Source organism: Melanotaenia boesemani, chromosome 23 (assembly GCF_017639745.1).
Source record: "Melanotaenia boesemani isolate fMelBoe1 chromosome 23, fMelBoe1.pri, whole genome shotgun sequence".
NCBI classification, from domain to species: Eukaryota; Metazoa; Chordata; class Actinopteri; order Atheriniformes; family Melanotaeniidae; genus Melanotaenia; species Melanotaenia boesemani.
This window is the reverse complement of record NC_055704.1, coordinates 13,313,653-13,341,032: the sequence shown is the minus strand read 5'-3', so window position 1 is coordinate 13,341,032 and position 27,380 is coordinate 13,313,653. Positions and strand designations below refer to the sequence as shown.

Sequence of the window (27,380 nt, the reverse complement as noted above, 5' to 3'; positions counted from 1 at the left end):
ACTACTTTAAAGCCTTTCTTGTGTCCACTTTGGCAAAGCAGTGGCTGTAAATAATGTAGTTTGTGGCAGCAGAGCCCACCATGTCCCCATTTACAGGCCTAGCTTTTGATAGATTGTTGTTTTCTCCGGCTAAAAGCATAGGATCTCACTTCATCTGTCTTTCTTTTCCAATCTCCAGCTGTCTTTTTTTCACCCTCTGATTGTTTTTCTCCTGCTTTTGTGTCACTACCCAATGTGTCTGCTGTCTCCCACTTTCTGAATCTACCTCTTTTCCTCTCTCTATCCTATTTTTGGTCCCAGCCGCATAAATTATTTACATCTTTTGCATGGACTTTCTGACGAGAGAGCTATCAACAAGAGCTTTCAGGGTCATCATGTTACACCTGAGCATCTACCTCTGACACTCACAGTCCCACATGGGGATACATGCACATGCAAGCACAGATACTGCTAAGATGCAGAACTGAGGTTGTGTGCAAACTCAGTGGTGCAGAAGAAGGTAGGCAGGTGCTGATGTCACACTTTTCATCACAAAGATCCAGCTAAAAAGAAAGGAGATTAAAAACAATGAAACAAGAAACAGACACTTAACTTGTGTAATTCTAGAGATACTTAAGTTTGACCTGAATGTTTTTGAATACTGTTTCATATTCACTGTAAGTGTCCATGAAAGAGGCACCACCCAGAAAAATGCACAAAAATTGTAAGTGAAAATTTGACCCTAACCTTGACAGATGTAGTATTTTTGTTAAACATTGTTCTAGTAGTTACGTAATATTAACATACTACCTAATATTTGTAGTACTGTATTACATGAGGTTGTATCATGCAGTAATGGTAGTAAGATGCAGAAATGTTTTGCTGGTACTCATTGGCAATAGTTGGAACTGTAACTCTTGCTAGAGTAAATGTTACGTATCACTGATTAATCATTGTACAGAAAAAATTACCTGGAAAACAGGAATAAATGGTTGGACAGAAAATGAGACAGATCCAGAATGTGTACCATTTTAATGCAAATAAGTCTTATTAGTCTTCAGGAATAGTTCTCCAGGCTTCTTGAAGGACTTTCCGAAGCTCTTCCTTGGATGTTGCTGCCTTTTGTGCTGTTCTCTGTTAAGATGATCCCACACTGCTTCAATAATGTTGAACTTTGGGCTCTGAGAGAACTCATCGCTCCATAAGACCCGTTGCCATGGTTTTTCAGTCGAGTTCTTGTATAACTTGGCACACCCCACCCTTTTCTGCATGTTTCCCATACTTAAGAATGGCCTCTTTCATCCTCGTTTTCCCATCTGGATTCACCTTATTGGTGCAAACATAGTATTTTGTGTATGTCAAACTTTGTTTCTTTGGCATCTTTTACACATGCAACTAAAGAAATGGGAACAAACTCCTCTAGTGATGGTGAGGTACAAAGACTGGACTGAAAATTATTGAAAAAAACAACCAATTTCCAGAGAAATATTTTGAAGAATTTTAGAGAGCGTGAATAACTACACTGTAAAAAATATCTGTCCTCAACGTGAGATTTAGCCTTGCTGCTCACTTTTTAAATTACACTAGACTCAAAATATTTCTGACTCTTTGTAAACTGTTTCTGTTACTGTTACCAGGAATAAGCAATGCTTCATATCACCTGAACAGAATTTTTTTCCCCCCTAGGTTTTATTTTAGGCTTTAGGCTGAAAGCTTTTCCTGTATGTGTTTAATCAAAATCTGCTTTGCTGTAGTTTGAATGGCATTTTTTGCAGTGTATTACTCAAGACTACTTTAAAAGTTTACAGGAACGTCTGGCTGCTTAGAAGCAAAGTGTAAAGAAATGAGGGGCATAAAGACAATTGCACAGTGCTACAGCATTAACAGCAGTGGTAATATGTTACCAGAATAAAAAGTATTGTTAGCAATATTGATGGGACTACTGCTTGAAACCTATTACCAGTGTAATTAATGTCTGAATTGTTGTATATATTAAACAATTGGGGACAAAAGCCCCAGTCATATGCCAGGCATAATTTCCAGCTGCACTTTAAATAACAATTTCATTCTGTGTTCAGTTGTTGTCATGCTTTGCTGAATACAAGATTTAAAACCTCTGCTGACCAGGCGGTGTGGAGTTTTAACCTTCAGCCTGTAATTCTGAAACAAATATTATATTGGTCACCAATTTTCTAATGCAATGGTTTCAATGCTCAATCTGCACGAGGAACAGGGTGAGAGGGTAGAAGGGGAAAGAGCAGCAACCAGGAATATCAGGACTTAAGTCTGCATGAGTTACAGCTCAGCAAATGAGTTACTATTATGCAAGAGCTCAGTCAGCCCAGCTGGAGATCAGGGAGAGAGAATAAGCAGCGGAGTGAGTGAGCGAGCTGAGGGACGGAGAGGAGGAGGCTGGACAGAAAATAACAGCGAGTGAGCAGAGAGCAGACAGATTACAGCTGGATCTACCTCATACGCACACAGAGTCATGAACACAGACATGCACACGCTCTCACATCCCTTTTTCTCTCTGTCATACCTCCATGCAGCATAGCAGCGTCACGAGTAGAAGCACAGAGGACACTGTTCATCTATTAACCAAGGGTGTGAGGAGAGAAGTTCAGACAAGACAAGAAGAGAGGAACAAGGGACAAGAGAAAGAACTGAAGAGGAAAACAGAAAAGGGGGAAGGAAGAGAAGAAGAAAGAAACTTTCTACTAAAGGATATTTTCTTGTTTTGAGCTCTACCATGAGGCTGTGAATTACTTTCCTCTCTTCTTCAGTAGCTGACATCATGCGTCTGAAGGGCAGACAAACTGGTGAAAGTGGAGGCACCCACCTCTGGATGTTGCTGTGCTTCTTGCTATGTTCTCTGGTCCTGGCTAGGGGCTCCACTCCAAACCCAGAGGACTTGCAGAGCACAGGTGCCACATCGCTGCCAGAGGGATGGCTCAGCACCACAGTCCAGCTGCAGCCAGATCTAGAGACTGAAGCCCTAACACCAACACGGGCACCAACAGAGATATCGACAGAGACACCAACAGAAGCACAGACTGCTGCACAAACAGAAGCAAAAACAGAGGTTCTGACTGAGATGCAGACTCAGATCATCACCAACAATTACACAGGTTGGTCCATCTAAGAATCATCAACTGGTCGTATAGCTTTGCCTAAACTTTTCATGTGTGCATAATTTCTACTGGTGGCTTAAAACTGTTGGGTACCAGAGTTAAATTTGCTTTGAGACTCACATTAAACAAAAATTTGAATCAAACTTTTTAACTCTCACTTCGTTTATTTTAACTGGAATAAAATGTCAGACTAAGTTATAAAAATGAGTAAAATCAGTTTTAAAAATAAACCCGGAAGCTCTTTTAAATTGTCTGGTTATCCAAAGAAATTGGAACCAAAAAACAGCTACTTTAAAAGTTTTTGTTGTCCTGGACATATATATATATGTAGTTACATAGTAAGTCAAATAACACACAAGAGATTTACAGAAACTTTTCAAGTTAAATACAAGAGAAAGATCATAGTCCTTGAATGAAGAAGTTCAAAGAAGACCTTGTTCCACAATCCAACTGACTACTCTTGGATTTGTCCATTACTACACAAAAAGCATAAATATTTCAACAAAATCAAAATTTTTAAATGAAAGCAACATAAATTTTCAGTGTTTTTACAGACTTCTATAAAGTCAGAGCACCCACTGGTCATCTGAAAAACCTCCACTATGTTTTGTAATTTACACACCATTAGGATGAATTTACAAAATCAAAAGAGTCACGTTGACTTTCCAGCTGAAACACATCAGGAATGAGAGTTTTATTTCCACAAGTAAACATCTTGCTCTGAAGTCTTCATGTATGGAAGCAAATCTGCTTGTGCACTAACCACTTTGGCTTTTAATTGAGAACAAAGCTTTGTATTTGTACAGGGAAAGACTAAATTTTTTAAATATTTGTCAGCATTAATTTGTGTGATGAAAATGTATTTTTTTTTTATTTAAGATTTTTAAGGAGTTATTTATTGGTTTTAGACTCGCAGCTAAGGTTAGAATAAATTATTGGGGTTCAGCCTGAGGTGAAGGATAGCATGTGTTTGGTGAAAGTGGTTGTGCGTGTGATTTCAGGTGTTGCAGCTAGAGATGGTTCATTATGTGCCTTTTGGAGTTGTTCAACCTTAAGAAGAAGCTGCAGCATCACTTGGATGACTTCATGTCCATTAGAGCATGAGCTTTCCTTCTCCTTTTTTTCTGTTTTTTGTCTATATATCAGCCTCACACTCCTATTTTCTCCTTATTTTTTGTTTCTTTCTTTTATTTTAAACACTTTCTCTTCTTTATTTCCACCATTTACCGCCTTGTCCCTTACACACCCCCCCTCAGTGCCTGCATTGTCACGTGTATGCATGAACAGCCAAGAGCAGATAAAAAAAAATGCAAACCTCACGTGCCCAATACACACACACAACTCCCTAACACACACATAAGAAATGAATGCACTTGGCCTAAACTGCATCAATCTTCTTAAAGGTTTAGAGAATAAACACAGTTGCTCATTTCATAACTGCAGCTCTGTGTCCAACCAAGCAGGAGTAAGCACTTTATACTTTAACAGCACACACAGCTGACCAGCTGGCTTGCAACATTGCGCCACATGCATGAATTACGCCAGATCAGAGCTATTCTGTAAGGGGGCTTCCAAACACGCAAAATCCTGGAGGTGTGATAAATATCAAGCTGCCCAGAAGCAAAAAAAAAAAAAAAAAAAAATATGTGTGTGATATGTTTGTGCATGACATTAGTCCACTTGCATTAATAGATAAAAACAGTGATCCAGGTTTTGTTTACTTTCTATACAGCATAATTCAAGCGCAGCTGACTCCTTGTTTTAGGACCAGATTACATCAAAAATACTGTGTTCATGTTTGAACATTTTAGCTCTTTTTGTTTCCGCTTCCTAAAGTAGGAAATCTGTCTCAGTCATCATTTCGTAGACAGCTGACGTCTTTTGAAGACTTTGTTTTTAACCCCTAACCCAACATTTTGCAGCCAAGCAAAAGGAAGTGAACAAAAAATAAAGTGAGAAGGGTCTTTCAGTGATTTAAACCCCCAACCTGGTCATTTATAGCAGTTTTTGTGTTCATATGCAGGTCAGCTCAGAAAAAAACTCCACCTTGCCTGTTTTATCCTCAGGAATTTGACTCAAGAGCAACAAAAAAGTCAATATAAAAGCAGAGTTAGAAAGTGAAGTCAGTGTAGAAATGCATTCTCATTGATGGACAACATAGAGAAACTTCTCTGAGGGCAAAACACATCCAATCACATAGAAATATTGAAAAATAAAACTCACTTCATCTTTGATGAATTTGATTAGCTAAGTACACTTTCATCTAATGATTTTGGTTGTAATTTGGTAACTTATGTTCCCATTTAGAATAAAACTAACAATTCTCACTGTACAGGATCAGATTTCCCCCAACAAACGTGACTACAGATGCCAAGATGCATAACCCAATGCTTCAAAACGGTATTTCCAGCCAGCCTCACAAGCAACCCATAACACTGCCCTGTCAGAACCTCTTGGCATCAGACTTTAAAGGCCCAGATATCCTTAGGCCTTTTCTGTCAAGATGCAGAGTAAATGTTATATAAAAACAGGGGCTTACTCTAGGATGAACCATGACCTTTTTTCCTTCAAGTTGCCAAAACCTGACCAGTTTTGGCTACCTAAGTAAAACCAGTTGCGGTGGCTGAACATACTGTAACCAAACTAAACAAGTGAGATGAAAAACTGGAATAAGATGACCCTGGTACATAGTTGTAACCCTTTTTAACTATTTAAATATCTAATTATATAGGGTCACTCTAACTTTCATTTAAAATGTACAAGGAACACTTTAACCCCTTATCAAGCGGGGTCATTTTGGCAAAAATGCCTGTAATATGACCTCTCCAAATTAGAATTACTGCTGCTATTGAACCCTCTGGATTGTAAGTACAGGCTTGGGCTCTTTGTAAAGGTAACACTCTGTAGTTTCACCCACAGCAACCAGAATCACTGTAAGTATTACTGATAAAAAGTTATACACTTTGTAACACACAGAAAAAAATATTTTTTTGTCCTCGCCTAACCTGTACGGACAGAATTAGACCAATCTTGATGGGAAATATTGATGTTTGACCTATAGAGAGCCCTCAAAGGTAAGGAAAGTCAACATTTAAACTTTCTGCTTGTCTGTAAAAAAGGCTTTAATGTTAGCGCTGTGGTTGTTGCGTGTCAAAATGGTTTATATCATCAGAACGACAAGACTTTGAGCTTTCATTTGATGTGTATATTGTGGGCATTCATGACAGAGGGGCTTGCACACATGGCTGCAATGTTGTTGATTAGTAGTCATGTACCGGGACCTGTACGTCTGCATCATAAGGGGTTAAGGAAACTATTTTTGCTATAGATCCATTACTTCCACACATTGACTCGGACCTTTCTCAACTGGAAAATTTAATGTTTATTGCTACAGAAGTATTTATTTTGACCAGCAGCCATTCATTTTAAATAAATATGGGTGTTTTTCTCATACAGTAAGCTGTGCTTCTCTAAACATTTCTGTGTCCCCACAGCTAACTGCAGAACTGTTCCCAGAACTACAAGGACCTCTGACACTGACCTGCTAATCACAGTCTTGTACAAAGCTTGTTCAATACAAGATCCTCAGCCGAGTCAAAGGTCTGTAGAAGCTGGAGTAGACTCAGAGTCTGCAGACACATTTAGATCAATTCTGTGTTAAAAATCCATAATCTGTTGAAGAGGGTTGAGCTGATTCTTGAAGTACTGAATAAAAGCTGTCAGACTGTCAATAGCAGCGATTCATTATGCAGCTGGTCCAGGAATCCTCTCTACTGGCTCATGCTGGAAGTAAATCGATCAAAGCTTTGATATTGATCAGCTTGTCCTGAGATGCTTCTGTTTTCACACTTCAAGAACACACATTTGTAACCTGTCAGGCATAATTTTTTTAGGTTGCTTTCCTTAGTCCTATGTCAGTGACATCTTTTAAATGGACAATATTACCCCTTGATTTCTGATTGCAGCTGAAGTCTATATAATCTGACCTCATTGTCCACTGCAGTGAAGACTAATAGTTGATTTTAAGCTAAATAAATTTTTGAACCCTATGGCACTATTAAAAAAGGAAAGAGGGTCATGAGAAAAAATAAATAAAAGTTCATTCTCTGGGTAACATTTCAAAGCAATGAATCCTATATTTGTAGAGATTTCTGAGATTATAGAAGTGAACCAACTAAAAGCCCACTGCACCGCTAGCTTAGCTAAGACGATGAGTAAGATCAATGACACAAGCAAGAATTACTATACAGCAATTACATGATTGCTGCTGATGATGAAGTAAACAGTTGCAGCAGTTTTCTGCTGATTAGACTCTTGATTAGTAGTAGTTATTTCAGGTTTACAGATGCCCTAAGCCTCAACATTAACACGGTAACACAACCTATTAACCTAAACAGACAAGGTAAGAGTTGATGTTAGTGTTAATCCCTCCATGAAGCCTATATCAGTTACTTAAATTAGTTTAATCTGGCCGAGCAGGAGTTTATAGAGAATGATTGCTGTTGTGGTGTTTTCTTTTTTTCTTTTTGTATGAAATCTTTTCAGTATAAGGATATAATTTAATTGAGATGTTTAGTGTTTCAGGGAAAAAGCTGCCCTCTACTCCTCCACTGCTCTATCTCTACCATAAGGAAATACGTCTTCAAAGATTCTTGAGGCCAATGTACTCAAACAGAATCAAACACCTTGATCAAAAGTAAAAACTAAAAGGTGAGATTTAGATACAGCTCCATGACCATAAGCTGCTTATTCCTCACTCGTGAGTCTGATAAGAAATGATCGTCAGCGAAAAGTCCAAAATGTAATCCTTAACCCTAACAATGCCCTCAGTCCGATTAGCTTAGAAGAAAAGCCAATTACCTTTGTCTATTCCAGGTTATTTCTGGTACAATAAATCCTGCTAACATGCTAAGACACAGAAGAGCAGATTTTCTCACTACCTTTGTACCTTTAAGGTTTTTTTTTTATCTATTTTTAGTGCACTTCACATACAGTATGTGCAAAAGTCTTGAGCCACCCTTTGTCTGGAAAATAGGGAAACTATGCACATCAAGTTATTGAAATGTGTAGACATAAATGTGAATACAGTGTGTAATGGAACGAATCAAGACCCACTGTCAGATATGAATGTATATCTACTTATTTAGTGGTTTCACATTCCAGTGTAGTTTTCTAACCATGACCATCAAACAGAAACATGAAATATGGTGGAAAAGATTGTGCTGGTGGATTTAAACCAGCAATCCCTTGCTTGAAGGAAGGGCAGGGGTTAATACCACTCACCAGTGCTTCCTTCCCATTGACGTGCAACTTGTGTCCTAATAAAGAGTGGCAACTGTAGATATAATTACACTGCAAACATTATGGCAGGAATGGGAATGTCATCATTCCCTTCCTTAAGAATAACTTATCAACAGCCATCCTTCCACAGAGGCCTTTTCTGATGAGGCTTCATTGAACAGTAGATGGATCAGCTGTAGCATTTCTCAGGTCTTTGCAGGATTTTTTCTTTCTTTTTTTTAATAAGTTCATCCTATTTAGATCCTGCTTGTCTATTGCATAGTGTCCCGTTCTTTAATTTTTTAGGGACTCAGTGCACATCGTGTAGTGATACACCAAGTTTTCAGCTATTAGCTCAATGGGAATCACATTGTTCTTGCAAGAATGACCATGTTATTCCCATCAAACTATGTTATCTTTGGAATTGTGCAACTCAAGACATGCTGTCATAGCACCTAAAATTTTTCTGTCATGTGAAAAGACAACACTGCCTTGAGTTACCTTGAGGCAGGTGCATTTTTTACACTTAAAGAATTACTCTTAAGTGACTTAATGCAATGTACCCCATCCCTCTGAAAAAAGGTTGGGTACAAAGGTTGGACTAAACCATTTATGAAAAAGCTGCCAATGTCCAAAGAAAAACTTTGAAAGACCTTCAGAGGCTGAAGAACAATTGCTCACAGCCACTTTCAACGGTTACAGTAAAATCTGACTCAAGGGCAGCTCAAGACTTGTGAACAGTACTGTAATGCTAAAAAGTTCTCTCAAAACACCTATTACATGTATGTATAGAAAAGTAACAAATGCCAATTGTGTTTTGTTTATTTTATTTTATTCCATGTTATTTTAATTAATCCCATGGAACGAGTAAAAGATAGTAGTTTCAAAGTAAATACTAAAACTTTGATGCTGGTCTTAGGATTTCTGCAGGCATGACTCATGGTTAGAATGTCCTTGGAGACAAATATACACTTGCATGTAGAGCCCTGGATATTTATGTCAGCAACACACACTAACGTCATTCTACAGTCTAACAGGCTTGGCAAGTTTTAGAGAAAGACCTTCCTCTGTCTGCTGCCTGTCAATCCAATACGGCTGCTGGCACTAACTCAACTTCATTATTACCTTCCCACAGCTTAAAAGTGGCTGAGCAAAGTCACTAAGTGAGAGTCTGAAATGAGCTTTCTGACCGTCCTGCTCAGATGGGTGAAGCAGCGAAAGAACAGAAGAGCAGGGGGCATGGCAGTTGAGAGATGAGCACAAATCTAGACGCTTGCTTTGCAACAGAAAACAAAAAGCCAGACATTATCTTTTTGGCAGGAACATTAGGCTTATCTCTGTCTTACAAAGAATTAACATAGAGACTCTAATGTCTGCATCAAAAGTATGAAAACACATCATCATCTTGACATCGACCATTATTCCGTGGACTACCATTTTTACTGCCATTAAGCCGATAGTAGAGGTTTAGGAGGCATGAGTGACACGCACAGGATGAATCTGACAGACATTCCCCAGGAAGCCTCTGTCTTTGGAAAAAACATACTCAAACTGAACATAGTCACTGTTGTGACTACACTATAGTTAGAGGCTTTATTGCTGTTTGAGGAATTTACCAAAAATGTATATTTTTCCCATGTTTGCCATAAGATCATTTGACTGTCCAGTTGATAGAATATGCACAGACTACGGACTTACTGTAAATTATTAATACTGGAGCAAGAAAAGCTGCCATCAGAGAAGCCAAAGTGCAGTTTCTTAATATACATTCATTTATATGATGTCCTAGAAGCTTCCTGTTAGAAGCACACAGCCTATAGCTGTGAAATGAAAGAATAATGTGATGATATTTTTACATCCTCAGGTTGGCCTAATTTTGCCTACTAGTGCAAAATGACTGATGAAATACCAAATGATCAAAATAATAAATCAAAGTTGCAACTGGCACCATGATGTTGGCCTCTTAGAAAATGGCAAAAATTTGTTTATTTCAATGCTATATTCTATTGTCACTTGCATTAAGGCTGTTTTGTTGTATGCACAAAAGCTGAATTTAACTTCAGGATAGTGTTTCAATGCTCACATTGTAGGATAAATTCTATTTTTAGCCCTTATAAACAAGTGCTGCAAATGCCTGCATGTTAAAGAATACACATTCTAATGAGTTTTGAGATTAAAACTCAAATTTATTATCAAGCAATTTACTAAAAACCCTACATATACTCACATCTCTTCCCTTTCCAATTAGTTTTGATCTTTTCTTAGCCAAACAAAACTAAATCTAACCTGGTAACAATTGTTATAAGCAACAAGGAGGGGTATTACATACAACAGGGGTGCCCAAGTCCAGTCCTCAAGATGTACTATCCTGCAACTTTTAGATGCAACCCTTCCCCAACACACCTGAATCAAATAATTGGCTCGTTACCAGGCATCTGCAGAGCTGAATGACATGTAGATGAGGGAATTGAGCCATTTGATTGCAGTAGATCTCGAGGACTCAACTTGGGCACCCATGACTTACAAGATGGCACTCCCATCCTAGCATGCAAAACAGAGTGGCCTATCTTTGCCTTCTCTGTAAGCTCTCACATCAGTGCAGCCATATAGCATTTGTTCATTACCCTATAAGTTCATATTTAAAACTAGCACCTTCAGAAGGTGGTAGAGGGAATTGTAAATTTCAGACCACAGGTGTCAAACTCCTTGAGTGCTGCCATCCCGCAGGTTTTCATGATTTCCCTGCTCCAACACACCTGACTGAAATTAATGGATGAAGTATGCATATCTATTTCATCTGTATCAGTTGTGTTGTAATAGAAAGTTAGCATCATACCAACGCAGGGGGAACCAAAACAGAATCCACAGTCAACTTTGAACCGATTAACAACTCATATGACTCCTTGTTCACTGTGAAAAGTCACTATTGACTGTAGTCTTATCAATTTAGGAATTTTTTAAAGGTTAAACCCAGTTTAACACTCTTTTGTCTCTTATTTTCAAAGCATTGTAATTTATCCCTTTAAGTACATTGGTTTCCTGCATTTTCAGGATGTAAGCTTTTGTTGACTTATTCCTCCTAAATCGAAGCGACAGTGAAACATGGAGCAGAGAAAGATGGATCAGGATGTCTTGCATCTTTGTCATGTAAATTTAATAAAGGTCTTCACCTTAAATGTGCAACTTTGTGCTAGCTAGTTATTCTGTATTTATCATTTTGTAGTCGCTTTTGTTGCAACTCCAAGAGTTATTCAAACTTAATTGAAAGTCACAAGCCTTTTTTTCCTTCTGCTGTGTTAGTGATGTTCATTCTATGATCTCAGACTCATTGTTTCTGCTCTATTTAACCAGAGAGATTATCCTCTGTCAGAGCCAACAAAAGCTGATCAGTAAAGAGAGGTGGTGCATTTTAGCTTCTGTTTAGAGTTTAGTATAATTATCATTAAACTGCTTATACATTTAAAATAATCATATGCTACTTTATACATATATAAAAGGAAGGAAACTCCAAAAGGGGGAAAAAAAACATTAAAATTATTCTTAATGTATTTGATCTAATGTGTGAAAGTCATAACACAGTTAATGTTTTGCATGCATCATACTACAAATACGAATGCATGACTGGGGAGAATACACATGCCTTTATGTGCTTGCTTGGAAACATATACTACGTAAGCAGAGGAAGAGCTGTGAGGATTAGGTAATCAGTTGTGGTACAGTGCATCAGTGAAGTGCAACAGGAATAGATACACTGATGGAGAGGACACAGCAGAATGATGTTTAAGGTCAGATCACACAAGAGAGCAGCTGGAGCAAAAAGAGAAAACAAAGTTCAAAAAGAAGAAGACAGAAACACATGGATGAGCAAGCTGAAGCAAGTCAGCCATCAGCCTAGAGTGCCGTCTTTCATTAGTTTTAGCTCAGACTTTTAGCATCTGGTAGTCTGACTCAGATGAAGTGTATTTCTAAGCTTAGTTTATCCAGGGACAAACAGGCCAAACATAGAAGAGGGAGATTCTTTCCAGCACTCTGATGTCCAAGTTTGAGATCTTTGTCCGAACTGTCACCCTAACGCTATAATGATCAAGTTCAAGGAAATGTTATTTTCTCTTTCAAAGTTTTATTCTCTCCCACATGAGACATTGATCCAGAACTGCCTGAAATACCTTGTTTACAGCTTCATGTCTGAATCTTTCATGCAAATAGACTAATCTTTATTTAATCGCAAACTACTCAAAGTGATTCCCTGTCACAGACAAGTGGGCGTGATGAGAAACAGGAATGCAGTAAAGTGAATGTTTGGTTGCCAGTGCTGGGTTGCCAGGTTTGCAGGGCCAGAGTTGTATTAGTACCCTGTTGGCAGCCAAAATCTCTAACAGGCAACTCACATTTTCCCAGTGACAGAATCTTTTTTTATTTCTTTTTCTTCTTGTAAATAGTCTAAGCAAATCTAGCTGGTTCAACACATGCAAGCGTCTACACCAACACATACCATCTATGCTTCAGAATTGCTTCTGTCATGCACATTCACATAAACAAAAGTACAGGAAAACTATTTTAATTGTTCTGGCATTAAGTGTGATCTTTAATGTTGCTGGGCTCCTCTGGGGGTGCTCTGTTTGTTCAGTTTATACTGGCGTCATTGTTCCTTTTCTCTGTTTACTACAGCAATTCAAACCCCAGGGAGCGAAGCGTTAAAAGAAAAAAGTCCTCAGCTCAGAGTTTTCTCACACTATCCTAATATGTTAAAAACTTCATTTATAGAAGTACAGCAATCTTTCTATGGCAGAAATGTATGTAAGTGTGGATGTGAGGAATTTATTTTTAAGTCTTATGACTTTTTGTAAGTTTGCATACTGTAAATGCTGGAAAGTGATTAAAATTCTTTATCTGATCACATGATTGTGTAGATTAACTACACAAGCATTTATTGTACTTTCTGATATACTATTTTTTTTTCTTCTTGTAAATTTACTTTTTAAAATGTTAAGAAATGTAAGCCAGCAGAAAGGATTATATTATTTATAATCAGACCTTGAGTCAAGTGCCTAGAAAGGACCAAAAGTTTTGAAATAAATATGTTCAGTCTTAGAGGTGCAAAACTTAAAGATCCAAAGATGTTAAAAGTCAAGCTAGGATATTTCATCAGATTACAGTCCTTATGTCTGACTACGAGCACAAATGGAGAATTGATTTAATAATTGAAGTATGTTGAATTGTGCAAGGTAAAGAAGGAAATTATGAAATGTTTATAAGTTTTTAGTTTACCTGTTATTACTTTAGGACCAGAACAACAGACTAATTCAGCTGGCCTTCAGTTGTTGAACATTTAACATTTAACTGGACAGCTCTCTATATTTCATATTTTCTTTCTTTTTTTTTTTTTTTTTTTTACATAGGATGATGACCCCACCTTCTTCTGTTACTTCAGCCTGACTTATGCACTTAAGAGTAATTCTGCTCCTACTTTCATTATCCAGCTGGGTTAGTTTGACTATGAGAAATTCAGTTTGGTAAGATCTTATCAAATCAAACATCTGCATGCATTCTGAAATATGCATGCAGATGTTTTTGGACATTTTGGACCAGCATAATAATTTAGATTTACTGTCAGGTTGTTGACTGTCTCTGTCTCGCTTCCTACAGGCAGTCCAAACAGTGAAAGAAAGTTAGCCACTACAAGGTAGATTTCAATAATAAAAAGATAAATAAATAAATAAATAAAATCATATTCTACGGAAGCGAGGAGCTGTCACCCAAATTAAAAAAAATGGGACATTATCACATTATAATGTGATACTTTATTGTAAAACCGTGAAATTTATCATTTCCTTTCATTTTTTTTTAACAACAAACAGGCTAGGATAGGGAGGCTGCCCCTCCAGGCAAACTTAGTCTGCTCTGATTGTAAGTGCCATTATTCAGGTAGGTATAGATGATGTACATTATATACATTACATAAAAACACTTGAGCATCAAATTTAATTTCATGTGACAAACAGGAATTAAAACAGTAGGATTAGTCTTTAATGGCCAGTGATATTCATAGTATCACACAGTACAGCCAATTTCAAACATTTTATGAAGATGTTTAACTTTTTTACTTCATTGCCACTCTCAGTTTCTTAGACTAAGATACTAAAAAATACATGCTAGGGTTGTATTCTAATAATATATGGTTTAAGTTAGGTATAACAACTATACAATTATAATGGTTGGAGTCAGTCACATCAATTTTAGATACAGAAATGATCCCAGCCTGCCTAAGTACACAAAAGAATTTCAAAGATTTTCACTAGCACATGTTTAATTTAAACAGACTCGTGGCCTTGTAATTAAAAACATAAAAACATAATTAGTGTGTGTGGGAGCCAGGACAGTTGTGTAGTTGCAGATGTGCACAAGACAACTCAAGCAAACTGTGGTGCACGTTCATCAAATTATAGCCTGTAGCCAGTGGCTCGCTAATTAAATCTAGAAACTGTACTGGGCTTGTTCTATGGCAGATATAAATAGCTTAATATAGATCCAAATAAAGTCCCAATGAAAATAACAATGAAAGTTCATTTACTGCGTCATCTTATAATCAGTTGTTGTTCTGAACTGTATGTTTCTGAAAGATCTTTACATGAATGCTCCCAGCTTTGAAACAAAGGACTGACTAGCTTCTTAGATTAATGTCTCATAGTAATTACATTACCCTTGTTTTTATTGAGTATCATTTTGTTTTCATTCATATGCAAATTTCTACCTCAGTATGTATCTAAGCAGCTACTTTTGCTCCTTTTAACCTTTAAAAGTCATGCTCATATCAGGAAAATAAGTGTTTTTACTTTTAATTTATAAACCTGTTATTAAGACTTTAATGTAGAAAATGTAAAAACAATCTTTTGTTTTTTGTTGGTAGGTATAGTTATAGTTATATGGTAGATATTGTTAGATATCCAAACTTGGTTTAAAAAGAGGAACAAATGTACAGTTGTATTTGGCATAATTATGATAGCAAATGACTTGCACAGAAGTTAAGATTGTAATCTGTAAAGAATATTAAATAATAACATTAAGATGCATCCGAATTGTTTGAGATTTTGGACAAAACTTTAACCGCCAGATATAAGTGTTCCAAGTGATCACATGAGTAAAAGATCTGGAAGGGAAAAACAGAATAGCTTCAGTTTTATGTCTTCAAAACAGAGTCAGCTTGTATTTCTTTCCCTGCGCTGAACTTTGCACGTGTCTGGTGTGTGTGCCTTGACGTTTATGTGTATGAGGGAGGAGAGGCCATCATCTTTCCACAGGATCACGGGATCCTCTCCCTCACTGTTTCTACTGCTGCAGAAATCCTCCCATCTGTCGCTCCTAATCAGCAGAGAGCAGCTTGCATGTTCACAGGGTCTTATGCTGGGATGACATCCCCCCTCTACTCTACCCCTCCCACACACACAGATTACACTGCTGCTGACACAGAAAAAGCACAGTGCAGCACCACACACCCCTCTGGCCAATACTCATTATAACAACATCAGCAAACAGCAAACAAAACGCTTCCATTGATAGAGTGTATTGTATTTTATTATCTATAATTTCGCAAACAATACCAGGCAAACTGCAGGTCTTTTCTGGTTCATCACCCATTTTTATTGGAAGTATTTTAAAGTAAACACAAGTTCAGTAGTCTTGGTTAAGAGTGGAACAGTAAAATTTGAATACCCAGAGTTTCCTCAATTATCAGCACTTTTAAACAACCCGGTCAAACCTGCAGATATCATATGATCATTTTGTCCAACTATGAAGAAAAAAGCATGTGGGACATTTTTGCAATCAGTGTTTCCGTGTGTTTAAATCCCAGCAGCACAATCTAACAATAGCTGCAGCATCACGAGATCTCTGAGGTATTTGTGTATTCTAGCATAAGGAAGATAAAAATAGTATGCTCTGCCTCTCCAGCTCTTCCAATTTACCAGTGTAAACACTAATCTCAGTCTCCCAGAATGAGTAACAGACATTCTGGCTCAAACTTTCTACTGTGCGTTTGACATGTAAGAGAGAAGAAAAGGAGACAAGGTTGGGGAAGGGAGAAAATCAAAAAGCTAAAAAACCTGATTACATACCTGACTGCACAAAATGAACCAAACAGGACCATATGCATGTATATGTGTGTGCATGTTGAAGATAAGGGTATATTCAGTCCCCAGACCTTTGTCATAAAGCTACCTGTCAATCAAGAGTTTGAGAGACTTAGGTTTTCCACAAAGGACCGACTCAAAAAAGCAAGTCTGCCTATGACATTTAGTCAACTAATGCAGTCAATTAATTCATTAAGTCATTCTTAAATAACTGGTCAATAAAGTTAACACCGAACATGTTTCTTTATTGTGTTGCAATTCAGTCGTCCTGCAGGTTTATGCTTGATCTTAGCAATTTTGTCCATTCTTATCAGGTTTGTCCTGTGTACCTGTCCTTCCACCTCGCCGAGGTTCCTTCTATGTGGAGAGTGGCACAGGTGTATCAGTCGGCAGTGTGCTGGCCTTCTGGTGCAGAGAAGGATACCAGCTGGTCGGCAGTGACAAAATCTACTGCGATGTCAGAAGTGGGAAAGCAAAATGGAGCAACTACCTGCCTGTCTGTGAAGGTGAGTGGGACTACGCAAGAGTAAAAAGCAAGATGGACTCTAATTTAGGGGTATACATGCAGAATTTACAGAATTTACAGTACATTTCTTGCTTGGGAAGCATGTCTCTCAAACAGAATTTTAGCATTTTAGGAAAAATATTTCAAATAAAACAATACAAACATGATGGTTTAGAGGAAAAAAAAACCTGACACCTGTAATTTCTTTCTGTGTATTTTTTCTATTTATTTATTTTTTTCCAAATGACAGCAATCCCCAGACCAGAAGACCGTGGACTGAGAGTGGCTGTACTGGCATCAGTGGTGAGTGGCATAGTCATTTTTGCCATGTCCCTGGCCTTCCTCATCTGCTGCCTCCAGGAACGATCCAGTCGGTACCGTGCTAAGAAAGATGGACAGAGCAGGTAGGAAACAAAAGCATAATAAATTTAGGATTTTCTCAAACTCTAGTAAGCTAACAAAGGTTTACTCCTTAATCAGACGAAGAGAAAAACGATCAGCTCGTCGAAGCGAGTGCTGGCTGGAGAGGGAAGAAGGAGAGTGGGAAGCTTTTCCTCCACCCAAAATCTTCCACCTGTCCCAAAGGATGAACCCTCGTCTGGCTCCTGACAGCCCTCTTTATCTGACAGCAGGCCTCAGTGGATATGAGAACAGAGGATACCAAAGGTAAAACTGCAGCTCTCAAATCTTTAGTGAACCCAATCCATAAGAGCACAGGAGGGAGGAAGCTTAGTCTAACAAAGCTCAAAGAAAATTTAGCTCATAAAAAAAGACACAAATATCCCAGAGCTGTGAGCAAAGAAAAACAGAGCAAAAATATTTGAAGTTCTCCTGCAAATACAAAGCATAATAGGACAATGAGTTTAAAGAGCAGATTTATGCCCCCTGAGCAGAGCCAACATTAACTTGCAAAACTAGTCTAAAATAAAGAGTCAGAACACACTGAACCAACAATCAAATCTAAAAGGATATCCACACAAAATATTATCTTACCCTTACTGTAATGTACTGTTAAATTAATGCCAATATTTATTAACAGTTGATTTAACTGGTTTATTAAATATTACCTTCAAAAAACCAAAAAGTTTTTTTTCTTTCTCTCCAGCAAAATTGTACACATTTACCCCATTTGTAATCTATGTTCATATTTAGGTAATTGTGAGATTGGTTGATCTTGGGATCCCAGTGCCATATATTGCTCATCTTGTCAACCTGAAACACATTTTCTAGTTCATTGTTCAGCATAATTTTCATGGTAATTCTTCAAAAAGCTTTTGGTTAGAGTTACATAAAATAAAGTATTAACCAATGTTTTGGTTGAGTTTATGAAAATACTTTGAAGCGGGCTGCACGGGCTGCTTCCCCCCCACTTTAGATGAGAGAGGCTGTTTAGCATGGGTAGCCTTTTCTCTTGGTTGGCAGATGTATGGTGGCATTGCTTTACTGGGTGTTCGCTGTGCTACATGGTGGTCCTTTTGGTGCTAGACCATTTTGTGTCTACAGCAGGGTTACTCCTGGCTGTTCGGATTCCATTAGGGAACTTAGTTATGGTCTGTTTAGTTTGGACTCACCTTTTGTTATACACTCAGTTTCGGTGGGACAGCTGTGAAAGTCAAACACAACGCATTTTATTGACATAAATGTAAAACATCAAATAAAACCTGGAACAAAAGATGGTAAACAAGTGTTAGGGTTAGTGAAACTAAATAAAAAATGTTAAATGGTAATATTTGGGAATTTATGATTTTATATTGACGCCACCACCGTAAGCATTGACTAATTGCCTAGCAGCTATCACTATTAGCTTAACTAATACTAACTAGCAACTATAGCTCTAATTATAGTGAACAGCTTTTCATACTGCTAGCTAGCTATAGCTATGGCTATAGCTACGTATGTTAGCAATATTAGCTATTGCAAAACTATAGCAAGCTATAAAAGTATGTATTAAAAGTTTAACATAACAATACTTTTATATACTTTCATGTTTGTCATCTCAGGCTTGTAGTTGCCAAGAGTGGTATCATTTAGTATTGTACTGAAGTATATTGTTCAACACTCATCACAGTAACACTTCATATCATTTGCTCTTTGTGTTTCAGGAGTCAGGAGAGTTTGCTGAAGGCCTCTGTGCCTGGACTCTACCGCTCTGAGTCTCAGCTATATCCACATGTCGTCCTTCAGAGGGTCCCGACCCCGACTGCGCCCTCTGCCCCAACCGCTCCATCTGCCCCAGTCTATCTTCATCTTCCCTCCTCCTCTTCTTCAGCGTCATCTCCAGCCCACACCATAACTCAAAGTCAGCCACGGATCATGACGCAGTACCCCACTCCAACGTATCCACCCCACCCTAACACAACTGTGTCTGCCTATCCTCACCCAACACCAGCACCTATTTATCCCAACCCGAACCCACCACCACAGAGGCCGTGGCAGTAGCTTTTATCTTCAAGTTTCCTCATTTCTAAGGGCGCTGCTGTTCTCACTGAAGATGCTAAAAGAACGCACGCAGAGAAAACGTTACTGGCACGTTTTACAGACATAATAGTCCTTTTATTCCTGTTTTCTCCCACAGAGGTCTGCAAATACCATGTTCCAAAGCAGACATAAAGGACATGCAGCCAGTATGGAAGCACTCCCTTTTACTGCATGCTCGATGAACTTTTTCTCCAAGTTGAAATCTATAGAAAAAGAAGGATTTCTTTTCTAAACTACAGCTGCATTCACTTCAAGAGGAGGTCTTCAGATAAAATTCTTTCTTTTAAACCCCATATCTTACAAGATTCATGGGTTTAGTCAGCAAAAGGACACAACGGGCGGTGGTGATTTGGAGTGCAGTTTAATGAAAGAAAACCAGGCGTGTTTAGGCAGCTCTCTGCAATGTAAATTTTTTATATATTGCTTGAAAAAAGATCCTTCTTTCTGGGGATCAGTTGATCTAAACTAGCTTCTGGACTGAAAGGTGCATATATTTTGACCCCTGGAATTTTTGACCAGAATTATGTGGGATTTCACAAGTTGAGGAAATGGACTGAGTATATGGATTTATGAGCAGTACACTTTGATTAAAATACCACTACTTTTGCAACTACTGAAAGCAACCAGTTTTGTTTGTAACAATGTAATAATGTAGTAATCCTTCTCAGCTATACTTTTGTTTCACACTGAAGCAGTTTTGTATCTGTTTATTTTTTATGCTGCACCTCTTTATGTCACACCAAAACCTACCAAAACCCTCTTTTGTGGTCAGCATTTTGACTAGTGAGATATTTTGGTACAGTCATCCAGAGCTGCTGATTTGTTTAGGATCATCTGTACCTTATGCACCTCCTGTATGCTAAAATGATCATTCCAAATAATCTATTGATATTGAATCATGCTGAGCTCTTTGAGCCATAGAGAGGTTTAAAAAATAAGTTGCTAGTCAAAGAAAAAAGATTTTAAATTTAAAAGAAAATAGGAAGGTCAGACACTGAGACTTACCGCTTCACTCTTGATGTACTGATGTGATCAAATTTATGTAGGAAGGTGGTAAAACTTAATCAATTTTAACCTTTTTTTAAACTTTTTCAACTATGTACATGCATTTAAATCATCTGTTTAAGGCCCCTTTACTGCCAAGAGTTTTATTTTAATAGAGTAACTTGAATAGAAGCACTAATGAATTTGCACTTTACCTTTTTTCTTCTTTTTTTTTAGATAGCTTGGGCTGGACGGTTTTACTTCTTTTATTGTGAACTGTTTACTGTGTAACAATAAGACTGCCATTAAAATTAAATAAAGAGATTTTCTTTAGCTCAACAGTTGTCCAGGTTAAGCTTTTATTTTCAGAGCATACTAGTTGTGAGAAAACTATAGTTGATTATGACTAAGACAAGAAAAAGAAGAAGAAGAAACGAGGGGTGGGATTTTAAAACTGCGGTGGACCTTATCATCACTGTATCATGACAGATGAAAAAGAGATGATGTCCTCATTTGTAGGCAGAGTGACATTGACACTTGAGGAAAATGAAGTGGTTTATGTGACTGCACAGGACACCTGTGACAGAGCAGGTTAGTAGGTGGATTGATCCTTTACAGCAGTACATGTTAGATAAATTAATAACAATGAATCTTGTAGAATGGAAAATCTTTCTTTCTTTCCTTTCGGCTTTCCATTCAGGAGTCGCTACAGCAAATCATCCACATGTTTTACACCGGATGCCCTTTCTGACACAACCTTCTGGATTTATCCGGGCTTGGGACTGGCCCTCAGAGATAGTAGAATGGAAAATAAATTTAGAAATAAAAAATCTTGGAACATTGTGTGGATTTTGAATGGCTTAAAACAATTTAAAAGAAGGCTCAATGTAAAGCACATTAGTCAAAATATATTTGGAGCTTCATTTTCTAAAAAAAAACAAAGAGCAATACAGAAAATTGTTTTGAAGTTCATTAAAACAACATTTGTTGCAGCAGTCAGGGAGTAAACCACAAGCTGGTTTTCTATCAAATGCACATTATTACTTTTAATACACCATAGACTAATAATCCTCTAACTGATGAGGGAAGCAAATTTTTTCTCATAAACTGCCTCTTAACTTTTTGAAACCACCTCTGCAACTGCTTGTTGTAAGTATAAACTGCCAAGTCCTATCCTAGGGAGTATTAGCATGGTCTATTTGAAAATCAGAAGAATTTTTTAGCAAGAATAATCAACTGAAATCAAGATTTCTCCCTGATAGTCAAAACATGCTGCAAGGAAGTGGGCTGAAACATCTCAAAGGGTTATGTTTGCTGAAGAGCAGTTCCTGCCAACCGGGAAGTCAGTGGATCGAAAAAACGGGAGGGGGGTTAGTAAAATCAGGCAGTCAACACACTGCATACAAAGAAAAACACCTGTTCTGCAAAGATATTCATACATAGAAAAAGCTTCTTTGCATTTAAGGGAGAAAAATCAACACTAAACGCCTCCTCATTTGGGTGTGCGTGTGTTTGCATCTTATTTAGGCTGGAGAGAGTCTCAGTTACAGGAAACAGAGGATGAGTGGGAATTGATGAAAAGACTGTGAGAGTATAGGAGAAAGATTTCTTGCAAAGAGGTAGGACGGAGTTTTACATTTTGTTTTAGCTTTTTATTTTATCTGAAAGTAGAATAAAAGATAATTACTGTGAGGAAACACCAAAATTAAGAAGTGCTAAGATTTTTTTTTAATTAATAACTGTAAGAGGACATTTTTCTTTTTAATGTACTGCCTTAAGTTGTTTAATAGGTTTAATATACATATGCTTAAAACCTATCTCAAAAGAGAGAATTCACATAAATAAACTAAATAAAATAAAATAAAAAAGGCTGTAGGCTGTAGCATATACAGTAGGTTTGGTTATCCTGTTAAAGTTGAGACATTAAAATATCTCCAGAGTTGCACAGCTGCATCTTTTTAAATACTCTCTTATCCTGTTATTTTGAATCGATGTTCTTACTTTACCTTGGTATTGCAAATGAGGCACAAACATTAATGCACATCAAACATCTGGTAAAGGCTAAAATGCCCTCAAAACTCAGGCAGGATACTCTGCATAGTGATGCTTCAGTGTCACCAAAGCCATTTCAATTCGTAAAAGTAATTATTTTCTAAGTCCTCTGTAACCTAAATATCTAACACTGCTAAAGGTAAGGTAAGGCAAACTTTATTATCCCACTAAGGGAAATTCATGTGGTTATTCCACTGCACATTTTTCACTTCACTTCCACTAAGTAATGCATGAAAAATAACTTATATACACTGCCAGGCTAAAAGAAAAGTTGCCACCTGGATTTATCAAAGCAAATACATATGAGCCTCCTATTGGATAATTACTGCATGGGCGATTATTTTTCAGGTTGACAAGTCATTTAACCCTAACTGATGCAATGAGTAGCTTCTTATTTCTTAAAAAACCATGTGGAAAGACACATCCTGCGATAGTGGAAAAGATGTTAGTCTGTTTAAGAAGTGTCAAGCCAATAGCATGCGTCAATCAGAGAAAACATCTAAGGAGATGCAGAATTTACTTGAATCAAGTTAAGACCTGTCCAACGCATTATTAAAAACTGGAAAGGATAGTGGGGAACCATCGTCTTCCAGGAAGAGATGTTTTGTCTTCCAGGAAGAGATGTTTTGTCTTCCAGGAAGAGATGTGGTTGGAAAAAAAATCCTGAATGATGATGATCAGCCATCACTTAAATGTTGGGAGAAATCAAAGAAAACTCAGGGATGTGTTTAACCGTGAAAATAAAAACATTTCTACATACACAATGCGACAGGAAGTCAAGCAATTGGGATTCAGCAGCTGTGTAGTCATAAGAAAACCACTAATCAGTGAAACTAATAATAGAAAAAGACTTCAGTTTGCTAGGGAGCATACAGAATAGACTCTGGAGCAATGGAATAAGGTCATGTGGTCTGATGAGTGCAGATTTACCCTGTTCCAGAGTGATGGGAGCATCAGGGTAAGAAGAGAGGCAGATGAAGTGATGCAGCCATCATGTCTAGTTCCTACTGTACAAGCCTGTGGGGGCAGTGTTATGATCTGGGGTTGTTGCAGTCGGTCAGGTCTAGGTTCAGCAACATCATGTGTCCAAAGAATGAGGTCAGCTGATACCTGAATACACTAAATGACCAAGTTATTTCATCAATGATTTTTTTCTTCACTGATGACATGGGTATATTCCAAGATGGCAATGCCAGGATTCATTGGGTGTGCCATAATCAAAGCTAAAAGCGATCCGACGAAATATTAGTGTGTGACCTCCTTTTCTTGGTGGTGACCTTTTTTTTGGTCAGGCAGTGTACAGTATATCACCAACAAGGACCCAAATTGAAATCAAATGATTGTTTGTTTTGTTTGATTTGACAGGATTCTGTCAGGAGTGACTCTGTATCTGCCAAGCATGGATTTCCTTTTCCCTGGCAGCCATGATAAGCCAAAGACCGACTATTTTCAAGTTATAGCGATAGCCTGCCTTAACCAAAGCTGGAAACAAATCTGGTATACCGCTGACATTTTCATCCTAATCACAGGGTTGATGGCTAATGCTGCCCTGCTTTGGTTGCTTTTTAGAGAAAGAAGAAAATTATCTGCCTCTCAGGTAGGTTTAGCACACATAGTATCTGTAGTGTCAGTGCATTTCTGCAGGCTTATCATTTACAAATATATGTACATAACATCCTATTATTGGACTTTGTTACTTAATACGTTTGGGTTTGACAAGCCATCCTGAGTGAGGTTTATTGGAAGAGTTTTTCTTATACAAAAAGAAAAACATAAAAGCAGCACCAACTCTGGTCCTCAAGGCCATCTGTGCTGCAGACTTTTGATGTTTCCCTGCTTCAACACACCTGACTCAAAATAATGGCTCAATATCAGACTTGTGCAGAGCTGGTCAAAGATCCATTTAATTAGATGTTTCCTTGTTGCAGCAAGGAAACATCTAATCTGTCCAAGACAATGGGCCTTGAGGACCAGGGTTGGAGATAACTGGTTTAACAGACCTATTTGAACAAGGTAGCAAAGAAATCATGCCTGAGTTTCAAGATTCAAGATTCAAGATTCAAAATTCAAGAAGTCTTTATTGTCATTATGCATTCACATAACAAAATTTATTTTGGTAACTCTCATCTTAAATTTAAATACACACCAAAAAAATTTAATTAGATAAAAAATAGATGAAAAAAGAATGGGTGAATACAGTATTTGTAGTTGATCAGCAGCAGGCTGTCCAATACCTAATGTGCAATAAAGACTGTGGTGTATATAAATACATGTGCATTTTTTTTTCAAACTGATTGGTAATAATGAAAATAATACTAAATATTAAAAACACATTAACAAAATTTTGTCTCCCAGATTTTAGGTGTTAATCTTGCTGTGATGGATCTTGTCTTTCTGTCACTAATGCCGTTCAGCTTGACTTCTGATGCACAACAGATTAACCAAAATATCAACACAACTGAATCAGGTGAGGATATCAGTCACAGACCACATGCCAGTCAGGTGTCAGTCATGCATCTGCAACTGACAAATGCTTGCAGCAATTGAGTCCCAAAACAAGGGCGAATACCCAAAAAAAATATTGTAGGGCATTTTAGCACATTACAACATATTTAACCATGTTGGTCATTCTGCAGATGATCTTCACAAGTTATTCTTCATTTTAAAGGTCATTCAGTTCTTCCAGTGATGTATAACAAAATACAAATTAGTATTATTAAAGGAAGAAATAATCAATGGAACTAAAGATTTACTTATTTTTCGTGTTAAATTTACTTTGGCGCTATGGTAGAAGATACAAGCTTGCCATTACCTCACTTATAATCATTTGGCAGACTTTGATGTTAAAATAGACAAGAATTCAAACAAAAATGGTTAAATCCAGTTTTTCCTGTGGCAAAAAAAAGAAAAGAATATTTGTTAATCCTTTTGTTTATTAAATAGGCTATGTCAATTTGAAGATAAAGCTATATTTATAGAATAAGGCTTTTTTTTTTTTTTTTTACAATGGAAAATAATGTTAGGACATGGTAAGAGCTGATTTACCAATATTTTAGAGAGAGAATCATGTTACAATTGGAAAGTATCTGGTATGCTATGTGCTAAAGTTCTAACTGTATTCACCCACCATTTCAGAAACTTCCCCAACGCCTAAAGCTCCCATAACGGAGGCAAAAGACGTCTTCAGTATGCTCAATTTGACTGGCTGCCCCCTGCTGCTAGCTTGTATGTGTATTGAGCGCTACCTGGCAGTGGTTAGACCCATACTGTACCTTAGAATAAGGAGGTGGGAGTACCCAACGGCTGTTTCTGCTGCAGTGTGGATGATCAGCTTGTCCTTCTGTCTAGCTACAGGTAAGTGCTGGATGTCAGTTCAGAAAAGAAATTCAACTCTGATCTAATAATAATAATAATAGTCATTTTAAAAAAGTTCCATAGCAACTTTGGTCTTTGGTCTTTGTTTTGAACAAAGTTAATGATGGAAGTAGCTTTTATTTAAATTACAATGATCATATTCTTGTACTTTACAGGTTTGTTGAAAGATATGGTTTTAATGATGGTGCCTGTTTCTATCACCATCTCCTGCCTCTTCATCCTAATGCTCGCCTGCCTCAGGGGTGTGGTGTGGTCATTATGGCAGCAAAGTCCTGCCCTCATCACAACTGGAAACCATGCCCCGAGCGTGTCACCCTTAAAGAGACGGGCAGTGGGAAATGTGTTGGCTGTGGTGGGGCCTGCAGTGATGGTTTACCTCCCAGTCCTGGTGATGTTTCCCTTGGTCTTATATAAGTTCCTCGTGAACAAATCCTTGGATAGTGTAATGTGTACTGTCTTTGAATTATCTAACCTTTTCCCAAAGTTTGGTGTCCTCATAGGTCCTATGTTCTATTTCTCCAAAGCAAGACAAATATGCTGTCCAGGTGTGAAAGACAAGAAATGAAACAAAACTATCTATCTGAAATAAGTTAATGTAAATATATTGCTTGTAGCAAAAATGGAATATAATGTTGATAACTATGTTTTAATTAGCAAAGAATGCAATGAGAATAAGAACAGTTGTGTTTTCATTATGTAAATCGTTATATATGGTAAATGGACTTGTACTTATATAGTGCTTTTCCAGTCAGTTTGACCACTTAAAGAGCTTTACACTACTTATCACATTCACACACACATTCACACCCCAATAGGCACATCGGGAGGCAACGTGGGGTTAAGTGTCTTGCCCAAGGACACTTCAGCACGTAGTCAGTGGAAGCCTGGAATCGATCCGCCTACCTTCCGGTCGAAAGACGACTGCTCTTCCTCCTGAGCTATAGCAAGTTTTTCACATTTTTCACAGCCTTGGATTTGGGGGGTAAGTTTGGGGGGTATTTAGTTAACATTTTTGCCTCTAGTTTTTACATATTAGGTTTTTAAGTTTGAAGCAAACAGAAAGATATCATCAGCATAGAGTGAAACTTACTCTCACAGTGCACTGTAGTTGTATACTGTATCTTCTTTTTTGCATAGAGGAATAAAGCAATGGTGTGGAACTACTTGTATTGTGATGTGCTTGTAAGCTTTTCTGACTTTTTTTAAAATATCATTAAACTGCTGTCATATGTGATGCAGAGGGTGCCGCACTCTTCTTCTGAATCCATTCATGTATACGCTGCACAACTCAAGAACTGATTGGCATTATGCTGAGCTATGGAAAGCACAAGGTCAGGCATGCAATCTATGTACTCTGGGTTTGTTAAAACAGTTTCAACTTGTGTGGAGTACACTGTGATGAGACATGGGTGCATTCAGTTGGAGGATCCACCTCAAACAAATGGTCTGATCAGCTGGCTGAGTTTTGTT

General features: G+C 37.7%; 2 protein-coding genes across 3 annotated transcripts in view; both read left to right on the top strand.

Annotated features, from left to right (window-relative positions):
- zgc:162331 (uncharacterized protein LOC793007 homolog) overlaps positions 1–20,822 on the top strand; it is a 30,902-nt gene extending 10,080 nt beyond the window's left edge. Inside the window, exons 2-6 of one of the 2 annotated variants that reach the window (XM_041976970.1) lie at positions 2,529–3,107; positions 16,831–17,022; positions 17,272–17,425; positions 17,502–17,687; positions 19,124–20,822. In XM_041976970.1, the coding sequence (XP_041832904.1) occupies positions 2,774–3,107; positions 16,831–17,022; positions 17,272–17,425; positions 17,502–17,687; positions 19,124–19,460 (1,203 nt within the window). In that variant the 5' untranslated portion in view covers positions 2,529–2,773 and the 3' untranslated portion in view covers positions 19,461–20,822. Of the gene's footprint in view, positions 1–2,408; positions 3,108–16,830; positions 17,023–17,271; positions 17,426–17,501; positions 17,688–19,123 lie in introns of those variants that run through there. The other variant, XM_041976969.1, reaches the window with a different exon arrangement.
- A 1,268-nt stretch (positions 20,823–22,090) lies between these two features.
- Positions 22,091–26,599, top strand: LOC121634851 (G-protein coupled receptor 183-like). The gene is made up of 5 exons (XM_041977800.1): positions 22,091–22,102; positions 23,901–24,132; positions 24,891–25,002; positions 25,671–25,889; positions 26,066–26,599. Exons 2-5 carry the CDS (start codon positions 23,935–23,937, stop codon positions 26,473–26,475), a joined length of 939 nt encoding a protein of 312 aa, XP_041833734.1. The 5' UTR covers positions 22,091–22,102; positions 23,901–23,934; the 3' UTR covers positions 26,476–26,599.
- The last annotated feature ends 781 nt before the right edge of the window (positions 26,600–27,380 follow it).

What these genes read in the sequence shown, in the direction of transcription:
- LOC121634851 (XM_041977800.1), top strand. Translation starts at nt 23,935, where the DNA reads ATGGATTTCCTTTTCCCTGGCAGCCATGATAAGCCAAAGACCGACTAT. An exon ending in GAAAATTATCTGCCTCTCAG is followed by an intron (nt 24,133 to 24,890) that starts GTAGGTTTAGCA and finishes TTTGTCTCCCAG; the next exon opens with ATTTTAGGTGTTAATCTTGC. An exon ending in TATCAACACAACTGAATCAG is followed by an intron (nt 25,003 to 25,670) that starts GTGAGGATATCA and finishes CCACCATTTCAG; the next exon opens with AAACTTCCCCAACGCCTAAA.